Raw genomic sequence first — 26,018 nt, forward strand, 5'->3', positions numbered from 1 at the left:
AAAGGTTTTTATTTAACCCCCAGAGGGGTAAATAGACAGAATCACAACAAACCTTTTAGTTTTTAGTTCAGGTTTAGTTTTCAGATATGTGTTTTTGTGCAGGCACATTATTTGTGGCAGCATTTTATGGTTTTTATAGTGTAAATTCATCCTGTGCTGCTGCTGTTTATTCATGTTGCTTATATGTGGTTCTAGTTGATTTATTTTTATCTTCGTATTGTCTCAGATGTGGCCCATACATTCAGAGATCTCCAACTGTGTCATTAAACGCGAGGAGGAAAGATGCATGGAGCGAATCGCTCTGCATGACCCCAAAGATGACGAAAAGTTTGGTGAGAGACTTTTTATTGTTGCATACTGCATACTACACATACTATTCTTAAAAACAAAAGGCAATATACTTATACTGTGCAATACACTAGTATTCCATATTTAACATAGCCTTCCTTTCTTGTCTTTTCAGTTTATATTGTAAACATGAAATCAAAATTGACCCTTTATTGATTTACTTTCTGGTCTTTCTGTGCAAGATTCATCAGTACATGTAATTCACTGACGAATCGTGCAAAAGATTACAAAATTGTCTTTGTAATCTTTCATCAAAATTTTATAATTTGCACTGCCTCTGAAATGTCTTTCCTTTGCAGCTGATGTCACTTGGGCTGCTTATGTTTCAAAAGGCTTATTTAATCTCATGATCTAAAACTCTGAAACAGCCAGAGTCTCAACAGTAGCACTAACTTGCATTCATTGGGTTCATTTCAACAATCCTGTAATGAATGTGTCATTCATCTCATGCGTGTGTTGCTCTATAGAGGTGTTCAGGTATTGTGGTGAACAGAAAAGTGGGGCTGTGACAGCTGTCAGCAATTACAGAGGAGAGCAGTTATATTTGAGAGAGCTGGAGGACTCATACAGCGAGATGTGGATTAATGAGAGAGGAAGAGAGAGAAAGAGAACATTTTGACTGTGACTCATATGTTTTGAGCTTCAAGAACACTCCAGTTCTGACTGTTTGGTGCAGAAAATAAGGGGCAAAACAGTTTGAGTTGTTATAATGACACACGATTTCCTGCCTATTGCTCAATATATGTAGCTATATGCCAATCTGCATACTTTCTGCATTAAATAGCATGCATGATTAATACATTCCAAATCAAATAGTAAACTGTTTCTGATGGACTTTCAAAGTATGTGTTTATTTACGCCTTTCAGTTGGACAAAAGTGGTGAGGAATGTGAGGCCAAATGTATTAACCTAAAAGTTAAGTATTAATGATGACTGCCCACTTTTTTAGCAATAATGACGTGCTTCTTTGGGTGTCTATAGGAGCTTTTGGGCTTTATTTGCATTGAATCTGAATCTATTGCCAATTGGAAATTGGGCTTTTAATCAATGTGTTTTTGTCCTGCCTGGAAGCCCGGCTCCTCTATATGAAGAGCTCTCAAATAGGCAAGACTTTGGAACAAACAGCCGATAATTGAAACAGTGATTGAAAGCGTATGAAATGTAGAAACAAGGCTGTCGCACGCAGACCATTTGGCAGCTCAGAGATATACGTGCAGGTATTTTCAGTCTGACGTAACACATTTATTCTAGCTTTCATAATCGGATAATTTGACAACTTTGTTGCAAAAACAGTTTTGCGTTTAGTTCATTATTGTCGTTTAGAAATTTCACCGTTTGAGTAGTCTGTGCTTCCCCACTTTTGAAAAGCACCAGCCGTCACTTATTACTACATATGCAAAAGTATGTACTTTCCCATAATTCGCAAAGTACATACTTTTAGTGTTTAGTATATGTACCGTACACTAACTGAGACACAGTGTTTATTGGTTATAGTCAACGCTGAGAAATAAGATGGCTAAATGTCTCATAATGTGTAATACATTTCTTAAATGTGTTCTTTTCAATATTTAGCATGGCACTAACAATGCCAAGGTCATGGGTTTGATTCCCAGGGAACATACTGCATACTTATATATGTATTAAAACTGCACCGATATAAATATTGTGTGCCGATACAGATATCCGATTATTAAGAACAACATCTACCGGTACCGATAGTCACAGATTACAATACAGATAGTTTGGTGGTTCTTCTATTCTACCATGTTTCAAATTAACTGATAATTAATTACAGAACTTCGAAAGAAATTTAAATAATAACTTTATTTTTCTTTCTCTACATGTCTTCCATGTTTCAGAGTAACTTGTCTCAGTTATGAACAAAGAACTGAAACAAAAGCATATTATTATCTCAAATTAAAATTATTAAATTAGATTAACTGAATTCTGAATAGCCTCTTGTTAGGCTCAGATCATATTGATACGATTTCTTAACCTACATTAACTGAATTCTGAATGATGAAGCTGTCCCTTTTGTGCTGAAACAGCTTCCGCTTTAGCTTTTACAAACTCATCATATTCCTTGCTGTGTCGAGCTTTAAGGTGAGTAATCAAAGTAGTTGAGTTATGTAGCTCCACCTCATGAAATTCTAGCAGTGCAAATCTTACAAATTGCAACTCTTCTGTTATTGTCATTCGGTCAAAACTGACCGATTATGGTTTTTTTTTTTCTAGAATAAAATTCTAAATTTTCATAAAATTGTATAGGTTTTATTTCACTTTGTTACACCGTTGTGTTCCCAGTCTAAAGTGACTGGCCATTGGAAATGAATGGATTAGACTATCCTGGGGAAAATATATCTAATGCAATATCTTGGGAAAATATAGGCAATATGAGAGATTTTTTAACAATCTTAGTGGGCCGGCCATTTTTGACCAGGAACACAAAAGGTTTTAGCACAAAAGAACACAACACAAGGGTTAAAGTCATTGCACACAAGCAAAATTCTTTTTTCACACACAGCACATGTTGTAGGCTAATTGCCCACCAAATTTTCCGTCGTCTTTTTATTCACAGGAAATAATCGGCCCGGGTCATCAACAACTGGCCAGTGTCTGCTAGTGCAGATAATTGCTTTTATTGGCTGATACCAATGATTGGCCGATACATCGGTTCATCACTAAAATGTATACTTTGAATGCACTGTAAGTCGATAAAAACTTCTTCCAAATTGAACTCTTAAAAAGAGCTTGAGATTCTTTATTAGATGTGCAAGGAGGTAAAATATTTGGGTTTGAATGTTCAGAAACATCTAGTGAGCATTCACCTTGTTTAATCTGGCTTTACTGAACTCTGAGTAAAAGTATCCTCTGGGGGATGGTTAAACTAATTAGACAACAGCAGAACCATTGACCACAACAAAGGGAAATGGTTAACAGCAGATAATTTAGTATTTCATCACATCTGAAAACCATTAATAACAACAGTAATTGAAGCCCTCATAACTGAACGTTTTATTAGCTGTAAATGAAATCTTACAGCTGCAAAACAATTATGATCATTTTTCACTGACTTAAATGGTTTAGTACACTCAAGGTGATTTTGAATCCACAGAGCTGAACGGAATGAATAATTTGTCTGGATGTTCCAAGAAATTTGTAGATCCATGTGGAATTTAAACCTTCGAATGCACTTGATTGATTACTTTGTCATTAATTATTGTGCAGGTCCAATAAAACTCTAGAAATGCCACATTGTGGGGGCCTGTGAAGGCTGCTAGTATTGATGCTGACTACCACCCCTGGAGTTGCGAGTTCGAATCCAGGGTGTGCTGAGTGATTCCAGCCAGGTCTCCTAAGAAATCAAATTGGCCCGGTTGCTAGGGAGGGCAGTCACATGGTGTAACCTCCTCGTGGTCGCGATTAGTGGTTCTTGCTCTCAATAGGGCACCTGGTAAGTTGTGCGTGGATCACGGAGAGTAGCATGAGTCTCCACATGCTGTGAGTCTCTGCGGTGTCATGCACAACGAGCCATGTGATAAGATGCGCGGATTGACTGTCTCAGAAGAGGAGGCAACTGAGACTTGTCCTCCACCACCTGGATTGAGGTGAGTAACAGCGCCACCATGAGGACCTACTAAATAGTGGGAACTGGGCATTCCATATTGGGGAGAAAAGGGGATAAAAAAAAGAAATAATAATAATAAAAGAAATGCCACATTGTTGCAATTGAAACTTTTGCTGTTGACTCAAATCTGACATAAATATGGCAGCTGCTTCACATTTTAGTAAACAATATAGTGATCCCTTTCGTTTGTGTTTTTTACATTATAAGATCAGTTGCACCATATTAATGATATTAATAATATACTAGTGTGCTGATAAGCATGGTGGTGTGGTTGCTTTGAAAATGTCATACAAATGTATTTCACAGTAACATGACATTTTGGGCTCTCAAAGTGATATACAGTGGCTGAAAAAAGTATTCGGACACAGAAGCCATATATCATTGCATTAGAAAACAAAATAACAGAACAAGAGGCATCTGCAAACAAATGATGCTAGAGCAATGACATTCATACATTTTTAGCAAAAACCGTACTTTTTATTACCATGTCTTTGCATGTAGGAATTGAGAGTAGGCCTATTCTGCAGCAGTGACGTTTGTTTTCTGGCTGTTTACATCTGCTTCATTGATCCTCATCCTTCTATTCCTTAAACCACAGCAGACTCATCAGTGCGCAGACAGAAAATCATTTAGCCGGAAATTAAACAGCCACGTTTGCATGAGGGGGAGAGAAACAGATTGACAGATGCAGATAGAAAGACAAAATGAGACAAAGAGGAAACAAAAGAGAAAACAAGTGAGAGAGAGAGAGAGAGAGAGAGAGAGAGAGAGAGAGAGAGAGAGAGAGAGAGATACATGAGCTTCAAGAACAAAGATCTTTAGAATAATATCTCAGCTCTGTAGGTCCATACAATGCAAGTGAATGAGTACCAAACATTTGAAGCTCCAAAAGCACATAAAGGCAGCATAAAAGCAATCCATACAACTCCAGTGGTTTAATTCATATCAGAAGCAATATGATAGGTGTGTGTGAGAAACAGATCAATATTTAAGTCCTTTTTTTACTATCGATCTCCACTTTCACATTCTTCTAATTTTGTTTTGGGCAATTCGCATGCTTTGTGCATATCGTCACCTACTAGGCAGTGAGGATATATACTTAAAAAAGACTTAAATATTGTTCTGTTTCTCACCCGCACCTATCATATCACTTCTGAAGATATAGATTTAACCACTGGAGTCTTATGAATTACTTTTATGCTGCCTTTATGTGCTTTTTGGAGCCTCAAAATTTTGGTACCCATTCACTTGCATTGTGAAGACTTACAGAGCTGTGATATTCTTCTAAAAATCTTCGTTTGTGTTCAGCAGAAGAAATAAAGTCATACACATCTGGGATGGCATGAGGGTGAGTAAATTATGAGATACATTTTCATTCAACTATTCCTTTAAAATGGTTTGACCCACATAATTTCAATGCAGATACATTTGTGAAGGCTTTGGCTTTGTTTAAATGAAAAGATCAAAATTAAAGTTCTGTGGATTTTGGTCCATGTTAGCTTTAAGTCCATTTATACTATTTTACTCCTAAAAGTTTACGTAATTTATTCATTCTCTTCTGGAAGAATTAACCAAAAATAAATTGTTGTCCAATAAAATTCTCTAGAATGAGAATACCAGGTGCCACAACTGCAACAAAAAGGGCCAGTGCAGACCAAACTCATTACTGCATGAAAAAAGCTAGGCACAGTGAAACAAATTGAACAGAATGCAATGTGACTCAAGACGCTTTTATAAAAGTTTAAGTTAAACTTTTTAACTTGACACGGCATCTTAAAAACACGGCAATCCTGTGCAATTCTCTGAAAAAACTGCAAGAAGCAGCACAATGGTTAAAGACATCTGTCTAGTGGATGTTTACATAGAAAAACCATTAATAAACTGTGCAGACAGACAGACAGACAAAATGTTTGGTGTGAACGGCCCTTAAAAGAGTAAACATGTAGTACCTCAGATGCAAAATTGTAAGCAAATAATTTGACATTATTTGTCTTCATTGTTCTGGTCCATGGCTGTCAAGGGTAGTCTTGTAAGGCTATGATGTTAGCTAAACACTATTGGCTATTTAAAAAAAAAAAAAAAAAAAAAAAAAGGAAAAGCTCTTAAATATTTTCTGATGCAGTTGCCAATTGGAAATGCATCAACTCAGGAAGAAAACATTTCAAATAATTTCTTGTGGTCTTTAAAGCATCTTTTAAGGTGAATGAAGCTTTTAACAATTTTTATAAAGGAAAAACCAAAAGCCTTTTGGGCTTGTGACTCATCAGTGACATCATACTGTACATTGATCTATCTTTGGTGGGTGCAATCACAAAGTCACACCAATCAATTTTATTACTATCTAGCATTGACCTTTACAACAGTGAGTCAGCCTCAGATCAAAGCAGATGTCTTCATGTATGTCAGTGGTTCTCTAATGGTCTTGCTTCTGGACCTATATTTTACATTGAACATCTAGTGGTGACCCAGCACAGTAACAAAACTGTTTAGCATACGAAAGTAACACAAAAATTATTGCATAGACCCAACAAAATGATAATTTTTTTAATGCATAAATGTCAGCAGAAGTGAGATGTACCAGAATAACACATGGATCAAACACTGGGACAACTATTGTATTAATTTACATTTATGCATTTGGCAGATGCTTTTATCCAAAGTGACATACAGTGCCCTTATTACAGGGACAACCCCCTGGAGCAACCTGGACTTAAGTGCCTTGCTCAAGGACACAATGGTGGTGGCTGTGGGGATCAAACCAACAACTTTCTGCTTACCAGTTCAGTGCTTTAGTCCACTACACCACCACCACTCCATAGTAATATGGTAATATGGCTAATTAATATTAGCCATATTACCAAGTGACAGGCTATGACGCCAAAATACTGTAGAGTCTGATTGACTACACAACCCTTGACGTCAACAACAAAAGATAACAATAGAGAGAGTTACTATTCCACTCTGTTCTACTTAGTTCATGATTCCTTTGTCTTCCCCCCTCACGTCTGTCCTGCTGGTTTAAAGATCTCTCCTTTGGACTTTAGCAGATAATTGGCTTTTGTTAGAAGCTAATTGAAGTCAAGAGTTGGGAAACCTGGCCTTCCAATTAATGAAACAAGATTGGAGGTGTGGGTTAGAGCTACTTTGACTTATAAAAAGTACTCAAACATTTTAAGTTTGCTATTCACAAGAAGCATCCGCTGATGTGGACCATGACTCACAAAAAAGAGATCTCAGAAGACCTACGATCAAGAATTGTTGCTTTGCATAAAACTGGGAAAGGCTTACAAAGTTATCTCAAAGAGCTAAGATATTCATCTGTCCACAGTTAGACAAACTGTCTACAAATGGAGACAATTTAGTACTGTGGCTACTCTCCCTGAGTGGCCGACCAGCTATGATTTGAGATCTGTGAGAAAGAACATGTGCAACCAGACAGACAAAAGCCATCTAGTGCTTTCTACCTTCACTTCACACATTCACTCACAGCTGGAAAGAACTAAAGACATGAATGAAAGAGAAAGAGAGAGAGAGAGAGAGAAGAGAGAGGCTATCTACCAACCCAAGAAAGCAGAGAAACGGAAAATCGCTCCAGAGACTCCAGAGGGAGTTTAATCAAAGTAAACTTACAATGAAGTTAATTAGGCACTTGGCCAAAATAATCATGACTTTTCATTTCTTCCAGCGCATAACAACATGATTCATGTCTCTCTTCTGAAATTAGTTATGAGAACATTTAAAAGATTACATGTTCTTGAAATGTGTTGCTTCTTTTAAACTATTCCTTGAAGTTATTAAAGGTGTTGTAAGTGATTTGGTGACTTCAGCCAACCCCATGTCAAAAAATGCAAGCTCACAAAATGATTGACAGGCAAAGAGCATTTCTGATTGGCTAGAAAATAAATTAAGGTATTTCAGTAATTACATTTGCACAAATAAAACCAATATTTTTTGTTATCAGAAATGATGCCATTGAATTTCAATGATTCAAAAATGCTAATGATAATTTGGTTTTCACAAGTGGCAATGGTGATTTCAGATATGTGTAATGTAATTGTAAGAAAGCCTTTAAATATATAATTACTCTTCAATTTATTGATATCTGAAATGTATTTCCAGATATCTGAAATACCAAAACTAACATTATGAATAAAGATACCATACAGATACTAATACAGATAGCATTTTCACTCATTATAATTCAATTGCTGATATCAGAAATACAGTTTTGCACTAGTAAGAATGTAATTGTTGAAATAAAAAATGATCATTTTTACTAGTAGGGAGTTCATTGCTGATATTTGAAACTGGAATAACAACTAATAAGAAATTAATTATAGATATTTGTTATTGCATTTTGAACAGGAGTGAATGACAGATATCGATATCAGTTACAGATATCAGCAGTTACTGATATCAGTAATTATGTTTTTTACTATTTATTTTTTATATCAAGAATGGGCATTTCCGCAAGTAATGGCGTTATTTTTTATATCAAGAATTAACATTTTTACTAGTGCAAATGTAATTACTTATATCAAGAATAAGCATTTTCACTGGTTGTAATTCCAGTTCTGATATCAAGAATTAGCATTTTTGGGAAAATTGAGTTGTTGATATCAATAATTCACAACCTGCTTGTGATGTGATTACATTTCGAAAGGGTTTGCGATTTGTTACACCATGTGAATGCGTATAAATTCTGCCTGTAACATTTAATTTCAAAGCTCATACACGTTTCTGTACCCTGAGCTCATATCGAACAGTAGAGGCTGGAGTTCTGACAGTATCAAGTGGCTCTACATTCTTTAATTAGTCTTTGGCATCTGTTCATGGCCACCAGGCTGATTGGGAGGAATTTCTGTAATCAATGTTCTAGAATCGTGTATGTAATGAGCAAAGGGAAACAATTCTGGGAAACACAAAGTCAAATTCTATTCTGAATGTGATGGATTCTTATCCGTACTGTTTAATGATCATACACATGCCCTCAGGGTGGTGATGAGACAGTGGAATCAGTGCTGATACCCCCTTCTGGTTAGATTCATGTTCTGCAACCTGCAATGATTCACCTCTCTCAAGGGCTAACCTAAGAATATTACGGTATAACTGAGAATTAAACGAACACATCCGTTATCATGTCAGGAGTCCAGATGTTTTCTGGGTTTGTTTTTTTGGAAAGGCTTTGTTTTCATGCAAAAGGTGCAAAAGATAGTATTACCATGGTATACTATGGGATTGAATGATTACCATATGTATTCACCTTGGTACTTTCAGTACATGTTACTCCAAGGTACTTCAAAGAATACCATGGTATTACCATGATAAATGTCCATAAATGTCCCGGATAGCACAAAAACATCACCAAAATGTTTGTTTAAGAGCGTTTCATCTGGAAAGCAACTGATAGACATCTTAAAAAAAAAATCTGATTTACATACATTCTAAATCATAATCGTCTCAAAGGCATCTGCTAAATGTGCTTTTGACATCTGAGAAAAAAACAAATAAACTTTTTGCAGATGAGGAAACAACCTAAAAAATATATCTTCTAGATGTAAGCACACACATCAAATAGACATCCAAGTGATGTATGTGTGCTATCAGGGATTGTTTTAATGTGGTAAATATCCATAAAAACATGGTATTTTCACAGTACCATGTCAAAAAACATTGCAATACCGTGTAATTGTTAGCAAGAGATTTATGTAATCTATGAGTTTCATTTTTTATTTTAGCCTATTTCTATCTCAAAGAGAAAAACATATGTCAAATCTGTGGTAAAGAAAAGAATGCATCAGTCAACAGTAAAAGATCCTCTGAGATGGGAGGTGTAGTAATGTGATAATTGTTTTATTGTCCGTTCAGGCTGTCCGTGGGAGTGGGATAACCTGACCTGCTGGCAGGCGGCAAGTGTTGGAGAGGTCTTGGAGGTCAACTGTCCTGAACTCTTTGAATTTATGAGTCCAGAGGAGGGTGAGAGACATTTATAAATGATAACAAAAACAGATGGCATTTTAACATATTGTATAGCTGTGCATTTGGATGTTTTATATCATTAATTTTGTTTAATGTACTTAATTCTCCTGAGACTTCTTTGTGCATTTTCCAGTTCCTTTTTTTTATTATTTATTTATAACTAGTATCACCTAATAAAAAATGTAATATATGTTTTATTTTTTATTTATTTTTTATTATGTAGCAAATAGTTTTCCAAAAAAATTGATGGACAGCGGGACGAAGTTGTGAAATTTTAAATAATACCAAGCTATAGAAAGCCAGATTTTTTTTATTTTTTCTCCCCTTTTTCTCCCCAATTTTGAATGCCCAATTCCCACTACTTAGTAGGTCCTCGTGGTGGTGCAGTTACTCACCTCAATCCAGGTGGCGGAGGATAAGTCTCAGTTGCCTCTGCGACAGTCAATCCGTACATCTTATCACATGGCTCATTGTGCATGACACCGCAGAGACTCACAGCATGTGGAGGCTTGTGCTACTCTCCCTGATCCATGCACAACTTACCATGCCTCATTGAGAGTGAGAACCAGTCATCACGACCACGAGAAGGTTATCCCATGTGACTCTATCCTCCCTAGCAACCGGGCCAATTTGGTTGCTTAGGAGACCTGGCTGGAGTCACTCAGCTCACCCTGGATTCGAACACGCGACTCCAGGGGTGGTAGTCAGCGTCAGTACTCGCTGAGCTACCCAGGCCCCCCAGAAAGTCCAATTTTTAAAATCAAATTGTTTATTATGTTTCCAGAAGTGTTGGTTATTCATGTTTTTGAGACATTACAGACATTACATCAGGATTTTTTTTTTATTTAAAGTAATGGCCAGCATCATTCAATCACTGCCAATCATGTTAAAATAAAATTATGCATTATACCACTCAATGTACTGATTGTGTACTGATAAACATTGTCCCATGTCTGCCAGACATCTTGAGTGGTCGAAACATCATCTGCAGCCTGAAACTGAACTTTTGTTTGGATTTTAGGAGTGAATGCACTTAGTGTAGCTGCACAGAGAGCTATAGGATGCACCCTTGCTCCCTTTTAGTAAATGACTAAACCTCCAGTGTGTTATCTGTATACCCTGGTCTCAGAATTGTTCGAAATGCACCTTATTTTCATACTAACTCCATATAAAGCCTCTGAATGCAAATTTTTCAGCTTTTGGATGAACCCATTGATTCTCAAATATAACACAATGTATATTAAAATGAAACGAAATGACCCACAGATGTGTTAACGTTGAAAGTTATTCAAAATAACTAACATGTTTTTTCAACTTTTGAGGGAATAATGTTGCAGAATTCACATATGTTGACATCATGTTTATCAGTGCACTGACACGCAAAAAAGGAATAATATTTAAAAAATCTGCATATCAAACTAAACTAGAGATGCTACTCTTCACATCCAAAGAGGTTTCAATGAAAAAATTAGAGGTTTCTTATCAGAGGCACTTTTGTTGGCTCTGCACCTGTAAAAGCGCTTCACGGAAATTGACGTCATGTTGTTGTGTCACGTGACTCGGTGCGCCAGAAGTTTAACCCTTAAATGACAGTCTGCATTCTTGTGAACAGTATCCAGTCAGTTTAAATGAATTAAAATTATGCCTTGCATATAGCGAAGCCAAAATACAACGTCCACACATGTGGACGCGGGGTTGCACGAGATTAAAATATTTTATTGCTTAACAGTAAAATAATTGATCGAAAATGACCACTACAATAAAGTACTGTGGTGGTACTATGGCACAGATAGTAATACCATGGTAATGAATAATTACTGTATTCTTGTACCATGCTATTTACAAGGTACTTCTAGTTACTTCAAAGAATAACATGGTACATTTTCAAAAAAAATAAAATAGAGGTATTGCCATTGTAAGCTATAAGTAAGAGTATGTTTAAGTTTAGATGTCTTTTATAGTCAAACTTGAATGCTTAAGTCTGTTTTTATGGAATACTGTAAAATCTAACTAGTTGACCTTTCATAGATTTTTTTTTTTTTTTTTAAGGCAATCAGTTTGCAAGCTTTTTTTTAAGTAAACTTACTTATTTGACTCAAATAAATTGAACTTAATTTTTTTAAGTAACATTAACTAGTTACAAGTTAACTTAACTGGTAACACTTTATAATAAGGCTCCATTCGTTAACATTAGGTAATGCATTTGGTATCATGAACAAACAATTAACAATATATTTCTTACAACATTTATTAATCTTTGTTAATGTTAGTTAATAAAAATACAGTTGTTCATTGTAAGCTCATGTAAGTTCATAGTGTTAACTAATATAACTTTTAAAAATGTATTAGTGTATGTTGAAATGAACATTATCTAAGATTAATAAATGCTGTAAAAGGACTGTTCATTGTTTATTCATGTTAACTAAGTGTTACCACTTAACAAATCTATGATTAAAGTATCATTGTTTTTAATTAATTATTTAAACTGAGTTATAGCAAGTCGTATACATTATAAGGGAAATTATGACTGGAATCTATGTTAATCATTTGGATTCTTCTCAGTATTTCTTAGTACATATACGTAAATCTGCACTTTTGTGAAGTACAACTGAGTAAAGAAGAATGGTTTAAATTGAACAGACTCCAAGTTCACCAGATGTACAGTAACACTAATCACCCTAATCATGACTAGACACAAATCACAACTATCAACCAGCTACAACAAAACAACAATAGTCATACAAATTTCAACTATATACATTTTTAAATTACAATTACCACTTAAATGTTTTTATTAATGACAACTTTAGGATTTAGAGAGTAACAGTAACTAGTAAGAATAGTGAAACATTAAGCTTAAGTTAAGTAAACTATTTATTTATTTATTTATTTTACAATTTGAGATAACTATTAGTATTTACAGTGTTTAATCTGGTTTCAAAAACAACATTGAACCAGGAATAACTTCAAAAACAGATTTTTGTCCATGAGAATCTGCAGAAGTGGTCAAAATAAGACTATTGTGGGATAGATGCTGTCAATGTACAGTATGGTAATGTTGTTGCTCGAAATGTTTTGTTATTGGAGTTCTGTTGACAGCAGCAAATTCACAGTGAGTGTTAAATGTGGGAAATATCTGTGATTTATTGTTTGGTTCTGGCTGTTGCCTGGCTCTATTTCAGGTCTCGGCAAGATCAGCAGAAACTGTACGGAGTTTGGCTGGTCTGAACCATATCCTCATTATGTTGATGCCTGTATGATAGACGTACACAACACAACCAAACCTGTGAGTATCTCCTCTGACTGTTTTCTGTAAAAACTCCTAATGAAATACTGTAGATCCAAGCTCAAAAGTCTCCACAAAGAACTGTTTTATAACCACTGTAAGAGTAATTTTATTTTCTCTTCTCAAGGACATGTACTATGCGTCTGTGAAGGCTCTCTATACAGTGGGCTACAGCACGTCTCTGGTGTCTCTGACCACAGCTATGGTCATTCTCTGCAGATTCAGGTCAGTTTAAAAGTAGTGTCATCACACAACATTGCAGAGCGAAAATAAGAGAGTATATTCTAAAAGAGTATATTTTAATTCACAAAAAGAGCGGCACACACACAGAACGTCTTTTTAAAGATGCCTTTCCGTTTGTGTGTTATTCCTGGTTACAGTCGTTATCTCTCCACTTCTGACGGCCATGATCGCTGTCTTACGTGTCTGGGCGCTGCCCACGCGGAGACATCGTGCATGGATGAATCATATCCTTATTGATTCGTAAGAAAGCAAGCCACCCCAGTGGCTCCCCGCACCGGTCCTTCTACTTACGGGTTTGAGGCTGCGTCGGTTAGCACTGGGGGCGATTTGGGGACATCAATGGGACCACCTCCACTGGGTATCCCCCCACGGACCTCCCATTCCCCAGCACGCTCGCTTGCCCTGATCGGGCTCTCGCACGAGACCGACGGCTCGTCTCAGCGCGAGTTCGACTTCTCGTTCGGAGCTCGGAAAGACGATGAGTTATCGATCGCAGTATCAGAGAGTGGGCTCGTCCAGTCTGATGCAGAGGCTTTGGCTGGGCTTCCTCCTTCGGGAACGGTCACCTAGTCTCACGCCAACGCGGAAATGACAGACATGCTTTCCCGGGTGGCCACAAGCATCGGGCTAGAGTGGAACCCTCCACTCTCCCCTAAACCCTCGTGGCTCGATGATTGGTTCCTGGGCTCGGGGCGCTGCCCACAGGCACGTCCCGCCCCTGTTCCTTTCTTCCTGGAAGTGCATGAGGAGCTGACTAGATCGTGGGAGGCACCTTTTACTGCCCAGTCCCAGTCTTTCAGCTCCCCCGCTCTCACTACCCTCGATGGTGGAGTGGCCAGGGGGTATTCGGTGATCCCCCAGGTGGATAAGGCGCACTTGTGTCCGCAGAGCGCCGCCAACTGGCATGGGCGCCCGAAGCTCCCATCCAAGGCCTGTAGGTTTACATCATCCCTGACGACTGTGGCCTGCGGTGCCGCTGGACAAGCCACCTCCACCCTGCACACCATGGCTCTCCTGCAAGTACACCAAGCCAAGGTGCTAAAAGAACTGCATGAGGGTAGTTCTGACCCGGGATTGATGCAGGAACTGCGCTTGGCGACCGACCTCGCTCTCCGAGCGATGAAGGTCACAGCGCGGTCTCTCGGACAGGCGATGTCCACCCTGGTGGTCCAGGAGCGCCACCTTTGGCTCAACTTGGTCGAGATGGGAGAGGCGGACAAGGCACGGTTCCTTGACGCCCCATTTCCCAGGTTGGCCTGTTTGGCGATGCTGTTGAGGACTTTGCCCAGCAGTTCTCAGCAGTGAAGAAGCAGACGGAGGCCTTACAACATATCCTGCCCTGGCGCGGCTTAAGACCCCACACCCTGTCTGCTCATCACCAAGGGTGTCCTCCTGCAGCAACAACACTGGCTCTGCCGCAGCCCGCTCCCATGGCCCGGCTCCGGCATGGAGCCCTCTGCAGGAAGCAGATGCCACCTGTCTCATGGCCGGCCGCTAAGAACCCGAGGAAGGCTTCGAAGCACCCCCAAGATGGGCGACCCAGGGGTGAGGAGACCCACTCCTCTGGGGCTGGTAGACAGACCACTCCATCCCCAGGTGGAGGGCCGGGAGGAGAATCTTTTGTCGCCACATGCCCAGGAGGCTACAGCACCCAAAAACCTGAAAAAAGAATGGTTCCCTCGTCTCCTGGGTCACATATCCGGTGCGTATGGCCGTCATCACGACCACCGTTCACCGTCCCATTTTGGCAGGTATGGCACTCCAGCGGCAGACCCCCATCGCGATGGCATATCAGGCTCAGGACGTGCCACCCCCTGCGGGGTTACGAGCCCACTCTACCAGGAGTGTGGCGGCCTCCTGGGCCTTGGCCAGTGGCACCTCTTTGGCAGACATCTGCAGAGCAGCGGGCTGCGCAACACCCAACACCTTTGCGAGGTTCTACAATCTCTGGGTTGAGCCGGTCTCGTCCTGTGTATTGGCAGGCACGAGCAGGTAAGTTCTGGGACAGCTGGCCAGGTGTACCGCTTGCGCATAGCGCCTTTCCCCTCCCTTGAGGTGAAGATGTGTGCTCTTGACTCCCAGTCATGTTCACAGACTGTGATCCCTGGATGACTTTCCTCCGTAGCTCTCTGGCAGTTGAGTTTGCAGAGAAACTTGCTGACCGGCCCAGTACTTGTGCTAATGAGCCCCTGTACTGAGGTAGGTGCTCCACATGTGCTGGTTCTCCGAAGGCGACCCCATGTGATATTTTCCACAAAATCGTTTCCCTGTCGGCAAACTGCGCTTCCTTGGGCAGAGGCCTATGCTCTGTAGAAACTCCTCCCCCTTCGGGTAGGACCTACCATGGGACCTCTCCACATGACATACTTCCGACAAGTCTCGGTAAGACCATGTGACGTATTCCACTCAAAATACCCCCCCCCTTTTTGGGCGGGGTGTGGTCACCGCGGTGTCTTCCCCTTGGTAGGGACACCCCCCGATGCAGACACTTATAGCTCCCAGTTTGTTAACAAATTCCACTCTTTTTGGGGAGAAAAGAGAGGGAAAGAGGCCTCGGCTGGGCTAGCCTGTCCCTATCGTTGGGCAGTCAACTTGTTCCTGATGGACGGTTCGATGCTCATAAGAGCAGTGGGGGAGGTTACGTGATGGCCTGGTGTGCTGGCTACGACGCACACGGCGGTCTGCCCGTCACACACCACCAGTTCATGTAACACAGTTCAGATAGTTGTGGCATTTTGTATAGGGACCCCTAGTGTCACTACATCGACACAACGTTGAGTGAGTGACAGATAGGGAATGTCCTGGTTACCTTTCGTAACCTCCGTTCCCTGATGGAGGGAACAAGACGCTGTGTCCCTCTTGCCACAATGCTGAACTACCCGCTGAAATGGCCGGGACCTTGTCTCAGCTCCTCAGCACAAAACCTGAATGAGTGGTTGCATACCAGCTCCTTTTATACCCGTATGTCCGGGGGAGTGGCATGCAAATTCCACTCGCCAATTTTCATTGGCCTTTTTTAAAAAAAAGCAGAGGTGTTTGGGGCTCCCAAGAGTGACCCCTAGTGTCACTACATCGACACAACGTCTCGTTCCCTCCATCAGGGAACGGAGGTTATGAAAGTAACCAGGACGTTTTCAACTGAAAACACAAGTGTCGATGTGGCTTAAATTACATTAAATTACATGACTCTTGAGAATTTAAGTGGTTTCCTTTTCACAATACGCCATTGTTTCTTTAACCTCATGAGAGTCGAGTGTGACTGCTTTGTGAATTTTCCATTTTTCCTTTTTTAATTTTCAACTAGTAGCACCTAATAAACATGCAAAAATAAAAAAGAGCAAATAGTTTTCTAAAAATTGATGTCCACATACGTGGACAGTGGGATTAAGGTTTAAATATATTTTAAATTAATAAATTAAGTACATTTTAAATAATACCAAGCTATAGAAAGTCAGATTTTTTTAAAATCAAATTGTTTATGTTTCTAGGAGTGTTGGTTATTCATGTTTTAGAGATGTTACAGACATTACAGCTGATATTCTGTAAAGCTTTGAAACAATGTGTATTTGGAAAAGCACAGATAAAAACTATACAAAAAAAATTTATTTGACTTTTGTTACAATGTTGTTTTCTACTTTTGGCAACAAAATCTCAATGTTCTCCCTTTGTACTGTCAAACAAAGTGATAGCCAGTGCTGAAGCATTTTACCAATCAGAAATTAGCATAATTAATTCTGATTCAAAGTTATGGCCAGCATCATCCAATCATTGCCAACCATGTTAAAATAAAATTATATAGTATAAATTCTGAATCTATGTACTGATTACCATTGTCCCATGTCTGCCAACCATGTTGACGGGTTCTAACATCATCTGCAGCCTGAAACTGAACTTTTGGTAAATGCACTTAGCTGCATAGAGAGCTCCCTTGCTCCCTATTTAGTGAATGACTTAACCTCCAGTGTGCTGTCTGTTTGCACTGGTCTCAGTTCGAAATGCACTTTATTTTCATTCAAACTCCATATAAAGCCTCTGAAAGCAAAAATAAAAATAAAAAATAAAAATAATAATAATAAAAATTCTCAATGTGAAAATACACAGTAAATATAGGATTTCTAATGAAAAACAGGGCTGTTTTGCAATAAATCGCTAACATTTTTAAAATGGCATATCGGATGAAACTAGAGACTCTAATATTTAAACTCAAACAGGTTTCAAAGTAAAAACTTAATTACGTTTCTTACCAGATGTAGTTTTGTTGCCGTTTCCCCCAAAGACAAACTCCGCTGTGATCTGCGCCATGTTGTTTTGTCACTCTGTACGTCAAAAGTTTAAAAGTTTTCTGAACTGAGATCAGTCAGTTTAAATACATTTTAATTATGCGTTGCATATAGCAAAGCCAATACACAATGTCCACGCAGAAGGACGCGGGGTCGCACGATGCTAAGAATGATTGTTTTTTTGTCCTGATCACTGTATTGCTGAAGATGGAATAGAAAGTTATGCTGTAAAAAAATGTAACCTGCAATTGTTACCTCAAGGAGCTATTTCTATCTGATGGAACCTTTAAAAATGTATTTTGTATGTGTAACCTAATGTTTTAAGGTTGATTCATTTAAATATTTTTGAAGGCTCTTAACTCTAAAAAATAAAGGTGACCATTTAAAGATAATGTTTTTTTTAGCCTGATGTCATAGTAGATTATTTTTCTCTAGTTTAAAAAAAATATCTATGCACTAGTGCACTATAAATCCCATAAAATCGGAGGATCCTATAATTTAGGATTCCTCAGGCAGCTGAGGAAGTTTGGAATGAACCGCCACATCCTCACACGGTTCTACACCAGCACTGTAGAGAGCATCCTGACTGGCTACATCTCCGCCTGTTACGGCAATAGCACCGCCCACAACCGCAAAGCCCTGCAAAGGGTGGTGCGAACAGCCAGACACATCATCGGAGGTGAGCTTCCCTCCCTCCAGGAAATATATACCAGGCGGTGTGTGAAAAAAGCTCGGAGGATCATCAGAGACTCCAGCCACCCGAGCCATGTGCTGCTCTCACTGCTACCACTGGTATTGCAGCATCAGGACTCGCACCAGCCGAGTTCATGACAGCTTCTTCCCCCAAGCAATCAGACTTTTGAACTCTTGATCTCTCACGATCAATATACATTAGCACTGCGCTTTTTTAATCTTATTATCTCACACTGGACTGTCATAATTATATCTCTCTTAACAACACACTGGCAACTGACTATCAACCGACAGCCTGAATGTCAATACAGTACAATACAACCTACTGTACATTTTATATATATTATATATACTATTTTTTATTGTATAATGTGTATTCTATATTGTGTGTATTGTATAATGTACATTGTATGTTATTATTTGTATATTGTGTTGTGTGTAATTATGTGTATTTTAAATTGTGTTGTGTAAATCTGAAGTTTATTGTAAATTGGTACATGTCTCATCACTGTCATGACTGCTATGTTGCTCGGAACTGCACCCAAGAATTTCACACACTATTGCACTTGTGTATATGGTTGTGTGACAATAAAATTGATTTGATTTGATTTGATTTATAACATTAAAGGAATAGTTCACCCAAATATGAACATTTTCTCATAATTTACTCACCCTTAGGTCGTCCTAAACTTGTATGTCTTTCTTTCTTCTGCAGAATTCAAACAAAGATGTTTTTAAGAATGTATGATGTGTTTTTGTCCATACGATGTAAGTCAATGGGATCCAGAAGTTTGAGAGGTTTAATCCATGTCTTCAGAAGCGATATGACCACTTTGTGTAAGAAACAGACCAAAATTTAAGTCCTTAGTCACAATAAATCTTGACATCCGGCCCAATTGGCATGTATCATCGGGATGGGATGTATGAAAGACAGTAATATGTGTTTGGGATGCCATCAGGGTGAGTAAATGATGAGAGAATTTTCATTTTTGGGTGAACTAGTCTTAATCTCCAAAGAACAACCTCAAGAACCCTATCTGAAAAATTCTGGATAAGAAGAGAGTTCTATGTTGAACCTAAAATTCTGCAAAGAACCATGGAAGAACCTTTATTCTTCAGGGTGGCCATTTGCACAGCCAACCTCACTCTGACAGAAATGTTCTATAAAATACTTTTTTCCTTTGAACATTTGTCAAACAGGAAGCTTCACTGTACCAGGAACTTCATCCACATGAATTTGTTTGTGTCGTTCATCCTGAGAGCCATCTCTGTGTTCATTAAAGACGGTGTTCTGTATGCAGAGGAGGACAGTGACCACTGCTTCGTCCATACTGTGAGTAGTGCACTTTCTCAATGACAGAAGTACTGTAAATTATGTCCATTTTTCATTTTTGGGAGAACTATCCCTTTAAATACACACTCTTCAGACTTTGCTTTTATAGTAAACCCACAAACTGAGCCATATGGATGTGAGACGCTGTTTGTGGGGCCCAAATTTGCCTGGATTCCTTTTGCATGGGAAAGCCACAGGCTAATAATAACTCAATTGGTTTATGTTCACTAACAGCACATTAGTTTCCCCCATCTGTGTCTGAAAAAACAGCCATGAAGCAGAGTTCAACAAGCTCGGGGAAATATTCCATTATTTCTGTATTAGCATATGAATAGCTTATAAAACCTGCATGCTCTCATTACGCACCTGAATGAGGGCTCTGAGCTCTCTCACCCAGCCAATCAGAGGCCTCGGTAATGACATCACCTTGTGTCTAATTGGATCAGAGGGTAATTGATGAACATGGTTAAAGACTTCAGGGTGTTCTGACATACAGCAGGCCAGAAATTGTGAATGGAAATGAATGGAAATATACATTCAGTCTGACAGACAGGAAGAGGATTCTGGGTAAGGATGCATCACTGATTGTTTTATTGCTGAAAACACATTTGAATGAATTAATGATCCTAATATGTGTGAGAGTCTTGAATTAGAAGCCACAGGGGAGTTATTGAATTTAATACAAATTTATGTAAATGTATGATAACTTGCACTTGAAAATCCAACCAGCTGAAGTTTTTTTTTACATGATTTTTGCTGGTCTATGCAGGTCAGTAATTAGTCCAAAGGGGTTTAGTTGGTTGGCCAGCTGGGTTTCCTGCAGGTGTGGCCTGCAACCATGTTCCAAAACCAGCGCTTTAAAATCAATATGAAATTGTGATTGTAATCCTTTTTGATTATGAATTTAGACATATTTATAAGTAAAACAGGATATTCAGTGAGAACAAATGTAGGGCAGGACTTGATTTTATCCACAGGGAACTGATTGGATCATTAAAAGTGGATGTTACATACCAAAACTGAGCCAGGTTGTTGGAGGGCAGGAGCTGGAAAATAGGAGGTATTTGTGATGTCAGCCTAAAAGGAAAGTTGCTTCAGAGGTGGAGCAATCTGCCTCATGTTGGTGACAGTTTACGAAAACACATTTCTTTTTTAAAACTTTGAATAATATTGACTTAAAATGTAATTAGATTACAGTAACTAATTACTTGCAGTGGATTGATGTAATCAGATTACACCCATCACAGGAGTTAAGACATGTTGTGGTTCATGTTGACTTTAAGCTAAAATTGCCTTCTTTTTTTTCCAGCAGTGCAGAAAAAAACTTAAGCAACATTAAAGGAATAGTTCACCCAAAAATGAGCATTCTCTCATCATTTGCTCAACCTCATGCCATCCCAGATGTGTGACTTTCTTTCTTCAGCTGAACACAAATGAAGAGTTTTTAAAAGAATATTTCAGCTCTGTAGGTCATCACAATGCAAGTGAATGGGTACCAACATTTAAAATGTATGCTCTAAAAAGCACATAAAGGCAGCATAAAAGTAATCCATAAGACTCCAGTGGTTCAATCCATGTTTTCTGAAGTGACATGATAGGTGTGGGTGAGAAACAGATCAATATTTAAGTCCTTTTTGACCATAAATTCTCCACCCTGCCCAGTAGGTGGCCAGATGCACAAAGAATGCAAATCACCAAAAACAAAAGAAGAATATGAAAAACTGATAGGAGATTGATAGTAAAAACGGACTTGTTGATCTGTTTCTCAGCCACACCTGTTACTATATCACTTCTGAAGAAATGGATTTAACCACTGGAGTCATATGGATTACTTTTATGCTGCTTTTATGTGCTGTTGGAGCTTCAAAATGTTGATACCTATTCACTTGCATTGTATGGACTTACAGAGCTGAAATAATCTTCTAAAAATATTCATTTGTGTTCAGCAGAAGAAAGATAGTCACACATCTGGTATGGCATGAGGGAGAGTAAATGATGAGTGCATTTTAATTTTTGGGTGAACTATTCCTTTAACAACTAAAGGACCTTAAATAAGAATTCAGCCTATGTTACACTTTGAATCAAACCTGAAAAAGATGTAATGTGCTGAGGTTGTTGAGCGAATGCACTGAACAGTTGTGCCACTTTTCAGCACAAAAACTTAATTACTAACCAAACGGATTCTAGTTTAACGCTATTTGCGTTATACATCTGATCTGCATAATTCCTTTACTGAACCAGACGCTAAACCAGCATAGACAGCATGTGCAAATAAACAATGCTGTTACCAGCAGCAATTTATTCATAGCAAATTGTCCCGTGGTTCTGTGTTTAGGTGGGCTGTAAAGCAGTGATGGTCTTCTTCCATTACTGTGTCATGTCAAACTACTTCTGGCTCTTCATCGAAGGTCTCTACCTCTTCACACTGCTGGTGGAGACCTTCTTCCCTGAAAGACGCTACTTCTACTGGTACACCATCATTGGCTGGGGTATGTCACAGCTTTGCATCATATGAAAGTTAATAATATAAGTGGGCAGAATTGGGAGGGTTACTGAAAAATCTATTCCACTATAGATTACAGAATACATGCTGTAAAATGTTCGTTAGATAACTTAAGGTCAGTAACGTAATCTAAATATTTTTTTCTTGTTTTGGTTAAAGTAAACTACATTTATCTTGTTTTAAGTAATTTTAGATATTTTTACAGGAAAACAATACAAAAATGATCATCAAGAATACGTTTTTGCAATAAATTTTTTGCACTAATATCAAAGGTCTTACTAAAGGGGATAAAAAAATTTTTGAGAAAAAAATAAAAGAGCTATAAAAAGTATTTTAGCTTAGCATAAAGCTAAATGCTCACATGACAATTTACACAAGGTTAACTATTTCTGCTGCTCAAAACTAACTTCAAACCCCTACACTGTACATCTTTTCTGATCGTATGTGGATTCTCTCTATTAAACTCTCAAAGGGAAAGTTCCTAAATGACGTCATATCCACATTTGTGAAACAGTGTAACAGTGTGAAAGCGCCGTCTTTCTGCTTGTATGAATGTAACATATTATAAGTAAGTGTTTCACTGCTGTTCAAATGCTTCTCAGTTCGCTTCATTTATATGGATAAATGTCCAATGTTTTAATGTAACTGTATTCTTATTACCAACGATTGTAATTGTTACTAGTGGAATACAGTTACTTACATTTTGTAATTTAAATACATAATCCCATTACATGTATTCCGTTACTTCCCAACCCTGCAAATGGGATTTCCGTGTAATTGATTACAGTATTTATCACAGTTATAGGTATGTAAAATAGGAAATGGAGCACATCATCTTTGTGTTGGATTTCCTATCTTACTGGATATTGGCTCTTTAGTATGTGATTTGTTATGCTGGCATATTTAATACATTTATAATAATGTCCGAAAAGCAAAAAGGAACAACTTTGGCATCTGCAAATGTCTCTCCCTTTTAGGAACACCCACTATTTGTGTGACCATCTGGGCTGTTCTGCGTCTACATTTTGATGATTCTGGGTATGTTAAATTCATATATATAAGGGTGTTTCTTCAACTTCAGGCACTTTGAGCACTTGGAACTTTTAGATAGAAAGTAGTCACGTTAAAACATGTTTCACATTTTCTATCATCCCCCCACCCCCCCACTGACAGTGTCCAACAGTGTATGTACATGCATCACAGGAGATTTATGTAATTTTTTTTCTTCTTTTTTCTTTTTTTTTTTTTTTTGAAAATTCCCACCACATTTCAAATTCTGTATTGTGTTTAATAGAATTCTGTGGTTGAAATGACACTGATGGAAATTACATTTTTAACGTTTTTGAAATACTGTTAGGACATAAAAGTGCCCGAAGCCCAAAGAAACACTCATTAAAAAATTGAAAATAAAAGTTATTGTATTTTTTGAATCCTCACATGACAGATTACTAAGCAAATGCTGGCATACATCGAAACTATTAGCATTTAGTTTCATGAGTCACTTAAGAGTGAGGCTATGTTTGGAAATGGATTACTAGCGTATTGCTTACTGTATACTGCACAGTATATACTTTATACTGCCTACTATTTTTTAAAATAGGATGTGAATGGGGCCTGGGTAGCTCAGCGAGTATTGACGCTGACTACCACCCCTGGAGTCACAAGTTCGTATCCAGGGTGTGCTGAGTGACTCTAGCCAGGTCTCCTAAGCAACCAAATTGGCCCGGTTGCTAGGGAGGGTAGAGTCACATTGGGTAACCTCCTCGTGGTCGCTATAATGTGTGGTTCTCGCTCTCGGTGGGGTGTGAGGTGAGTTGTGTATGGATGCCACGGAGAATAGCGTGAGCCTCCACACGCACTATATCTCCGCAGTAACGCGCTCAACAAGCCACATGATAAGATGCGCGGATTGATGTCTCAGACGCAGAGGCAACTGAGATTTGTCCTCTGCCACCCAGATTGAGGCGAGTCACTACGCCACCATGAGGATTTAGAGCGCATTGGGAATTGGGCATTCCAAATTGGGGAGAAAAGGAGAGAAATAAAATAGGATGTGAAAAGTACACAGCAACAATAAATGTATAAAAAAAGTTGTATAATACATTGTTGTCATATGAGTTTATTATGTTTCACGTGTAATTCAGCGAATGCTGTCCAGTCATCATATTAGGATTGAAAATGTTAATTTGCAATTTTAATCCAGTTTTGAGCAAAAATGACTTTTGGCAGTTTAGGAAAATAACGAGTGAATAAAGAGATGTTAAAAATTGTGGTTGATAGTGTTCATTTGTCACACTGGATATGGAATGTCGAAGTTCGTTGTACACTATACAATAGTATGCACAACTATACAGTACTATGCACGGTAAAATAATATGTAGTATGTATCTTTTCATATACTGCATACTATTTTCCTTCAAAAATAGTGTGTAGCATGCCATTCTGAACATACCTTGAGTGTGCGAAATGCTCTCAGCTAGTAAATCAGGTGACCAAGCATGAATTGCTGCAAAGCTCCTATAATTGTTTGTATTTCTGAAGCTGCTGGGATATGAATGATTATACTGCTCTCTGGTGGGTGATCAAAGGACCAGTCGTGGCATCAATTATGGTGAGTCTAGAAATATTCCCCTCATAACCCCTGCAACACCTTCTGACAAATTCTGCATCTCTGTATTTGTTTTAGAGAGTTAAAAACATGGGTAAATGAGCAAATACAACATATACGAATGGCACCATACATATACAGTATGTAAATCTGTATGAAACAATATTCCATAACACACTAAACTCATTCAATTATTTTCCCATTCAGATTAATTTTGTTCTCTTCATTGGAATAATCATAATCCTGGTGCAGAAGCTGCAGTCTCCAGATATCGGCGGAAACGAGTCCAGCATTTACCTGTGAGTATTTGTGTTTCAGTCACCATGGAAACTGAGTATTATGAGCAAAATGTTATTTTTGATGAAAGATGGTGGTGTTTCTGGCTGTTTATTTATTTAATTTTGATTGTTTATTTATCTGTTGTTATTTTCTGCTATAGATACCGCCATTGTCAGCCATTTTGTCATGTACTAAATGAAAACCGTAGTGTCACATGTTGTTTGGGTGATAACTGTGATCTTAACAGAGTAACATTACAGTAAAGGGCAACGGTAATACCCTGTTTTTGTTTGGGACAGATATTGTTTTCACCTAATGGTTGACACAGAGCATCATAATTGACTCCATTAGGATTGGTCACAAATTATGATCAAATTCCAAAAGGAATCCTGTACACACTCATTTAGAATGTTGTGACTATAAGGGATTTAATATGAGGATGTGAAATTAATGTTTCATGTGTAACAAATCTTCATCAGAGCTTTTGTGTGATTTACAGTTAGATAGGGTGCTGATTCTAGGGGGAATCAAATATAATTATTGTGTTGATCAGGGCTGTTTGTTGGCTTTGTGGCAGTGAAAGAGTGTCATCTGTTGGTTATAAATCCTTATTTATGTTTGGGGTCCCAAAGAACCCTGCATGTGTAAAAAATAAAATAATAATAATAGTCATTTTCAAATTAACCTAATATTTCCCCATTAACTTATTTTGTTCATATCTGTTCCTTTTGACTTAATCAAAGCTTTTATCCTTTGTGGTATCACAAAGTATGCATGCACTTCAGGAAGGTAATTGTTATCCAGGATAGTAATGTTAGTTCTGTTTTTGTGTCAGTTT

At 38.3% G+C, this 26,018-nt stretch overlaps 1 protein-coding gene across 4 annotated transcripts in view; it reads left to right on the forward strand.

The window, feature by feature from the left end:
* Window positions 1-26,018, forward strand: part of adcyap1r1a (adenylate cyclase activating polypeptide 1a (pituitary) receptor type I) — a 62,081-nt gene that overhangs the window by 12,324 nt on the left and 23,739 nt on the right. For all 4 annotated transcript variants that reach the window (XM_051701707.1, XM_051701708.1, XM_051701709.1 and 1 more), the window contains exons 3-11: window positions 227-332; window positions 9,845-9,952; window positions 13,138-13,241; window positions 13,369-13,466; window positions 19,658-19,790; window positions 22,126-22,279; window positions 23,271-23,331; window positions 24,835-24,904; window positions 25,109-25,200. In XM_051701707.1, the coding sequence (XP_051557667.1) occupies window positions 227-332; window positions 9,845-9,952; window positions 13,138-13,241; window positions 13,369-13,466; window positions 19,658-19,790; window positions 22,126-22,279; window positions 23,271-23,331; window positions 24,835-24,904; window positions 25,109-25,200 (926 nt within the window). The remainder of the gene's footprint in view (window positions 1-226; window positions 333-9,844; window positions 9,953-13,137; window positions 13,242-13,368; window positions 13,467-19,657; window positions 19,791-22,125; window positions 22,280-23,270; window positions 23,332-24,834; window positions 24,905-25,108; window positions 25,201-26,018) is intronic.

The sequence above is a fragment of the Myxocyprinus asiaticus genome, chromosome 6 (genome assembly GCF_019703515.2).
Source record: "Myxocyprinus asiaticus isolate MX2 ecotype Aquarium Trade chromosome 6, UBuf_Myxa_2, whole genome shotgun sequence".
In the NCBI taxonomy this organism is placed as follows: domain Eukaryota; kingdom Metazoa; phylum Chordata; class Actinopteri; order Cypriniformes; family Catostomidae; genus Myxocyprinus; species Myxocyprinus asiaticus.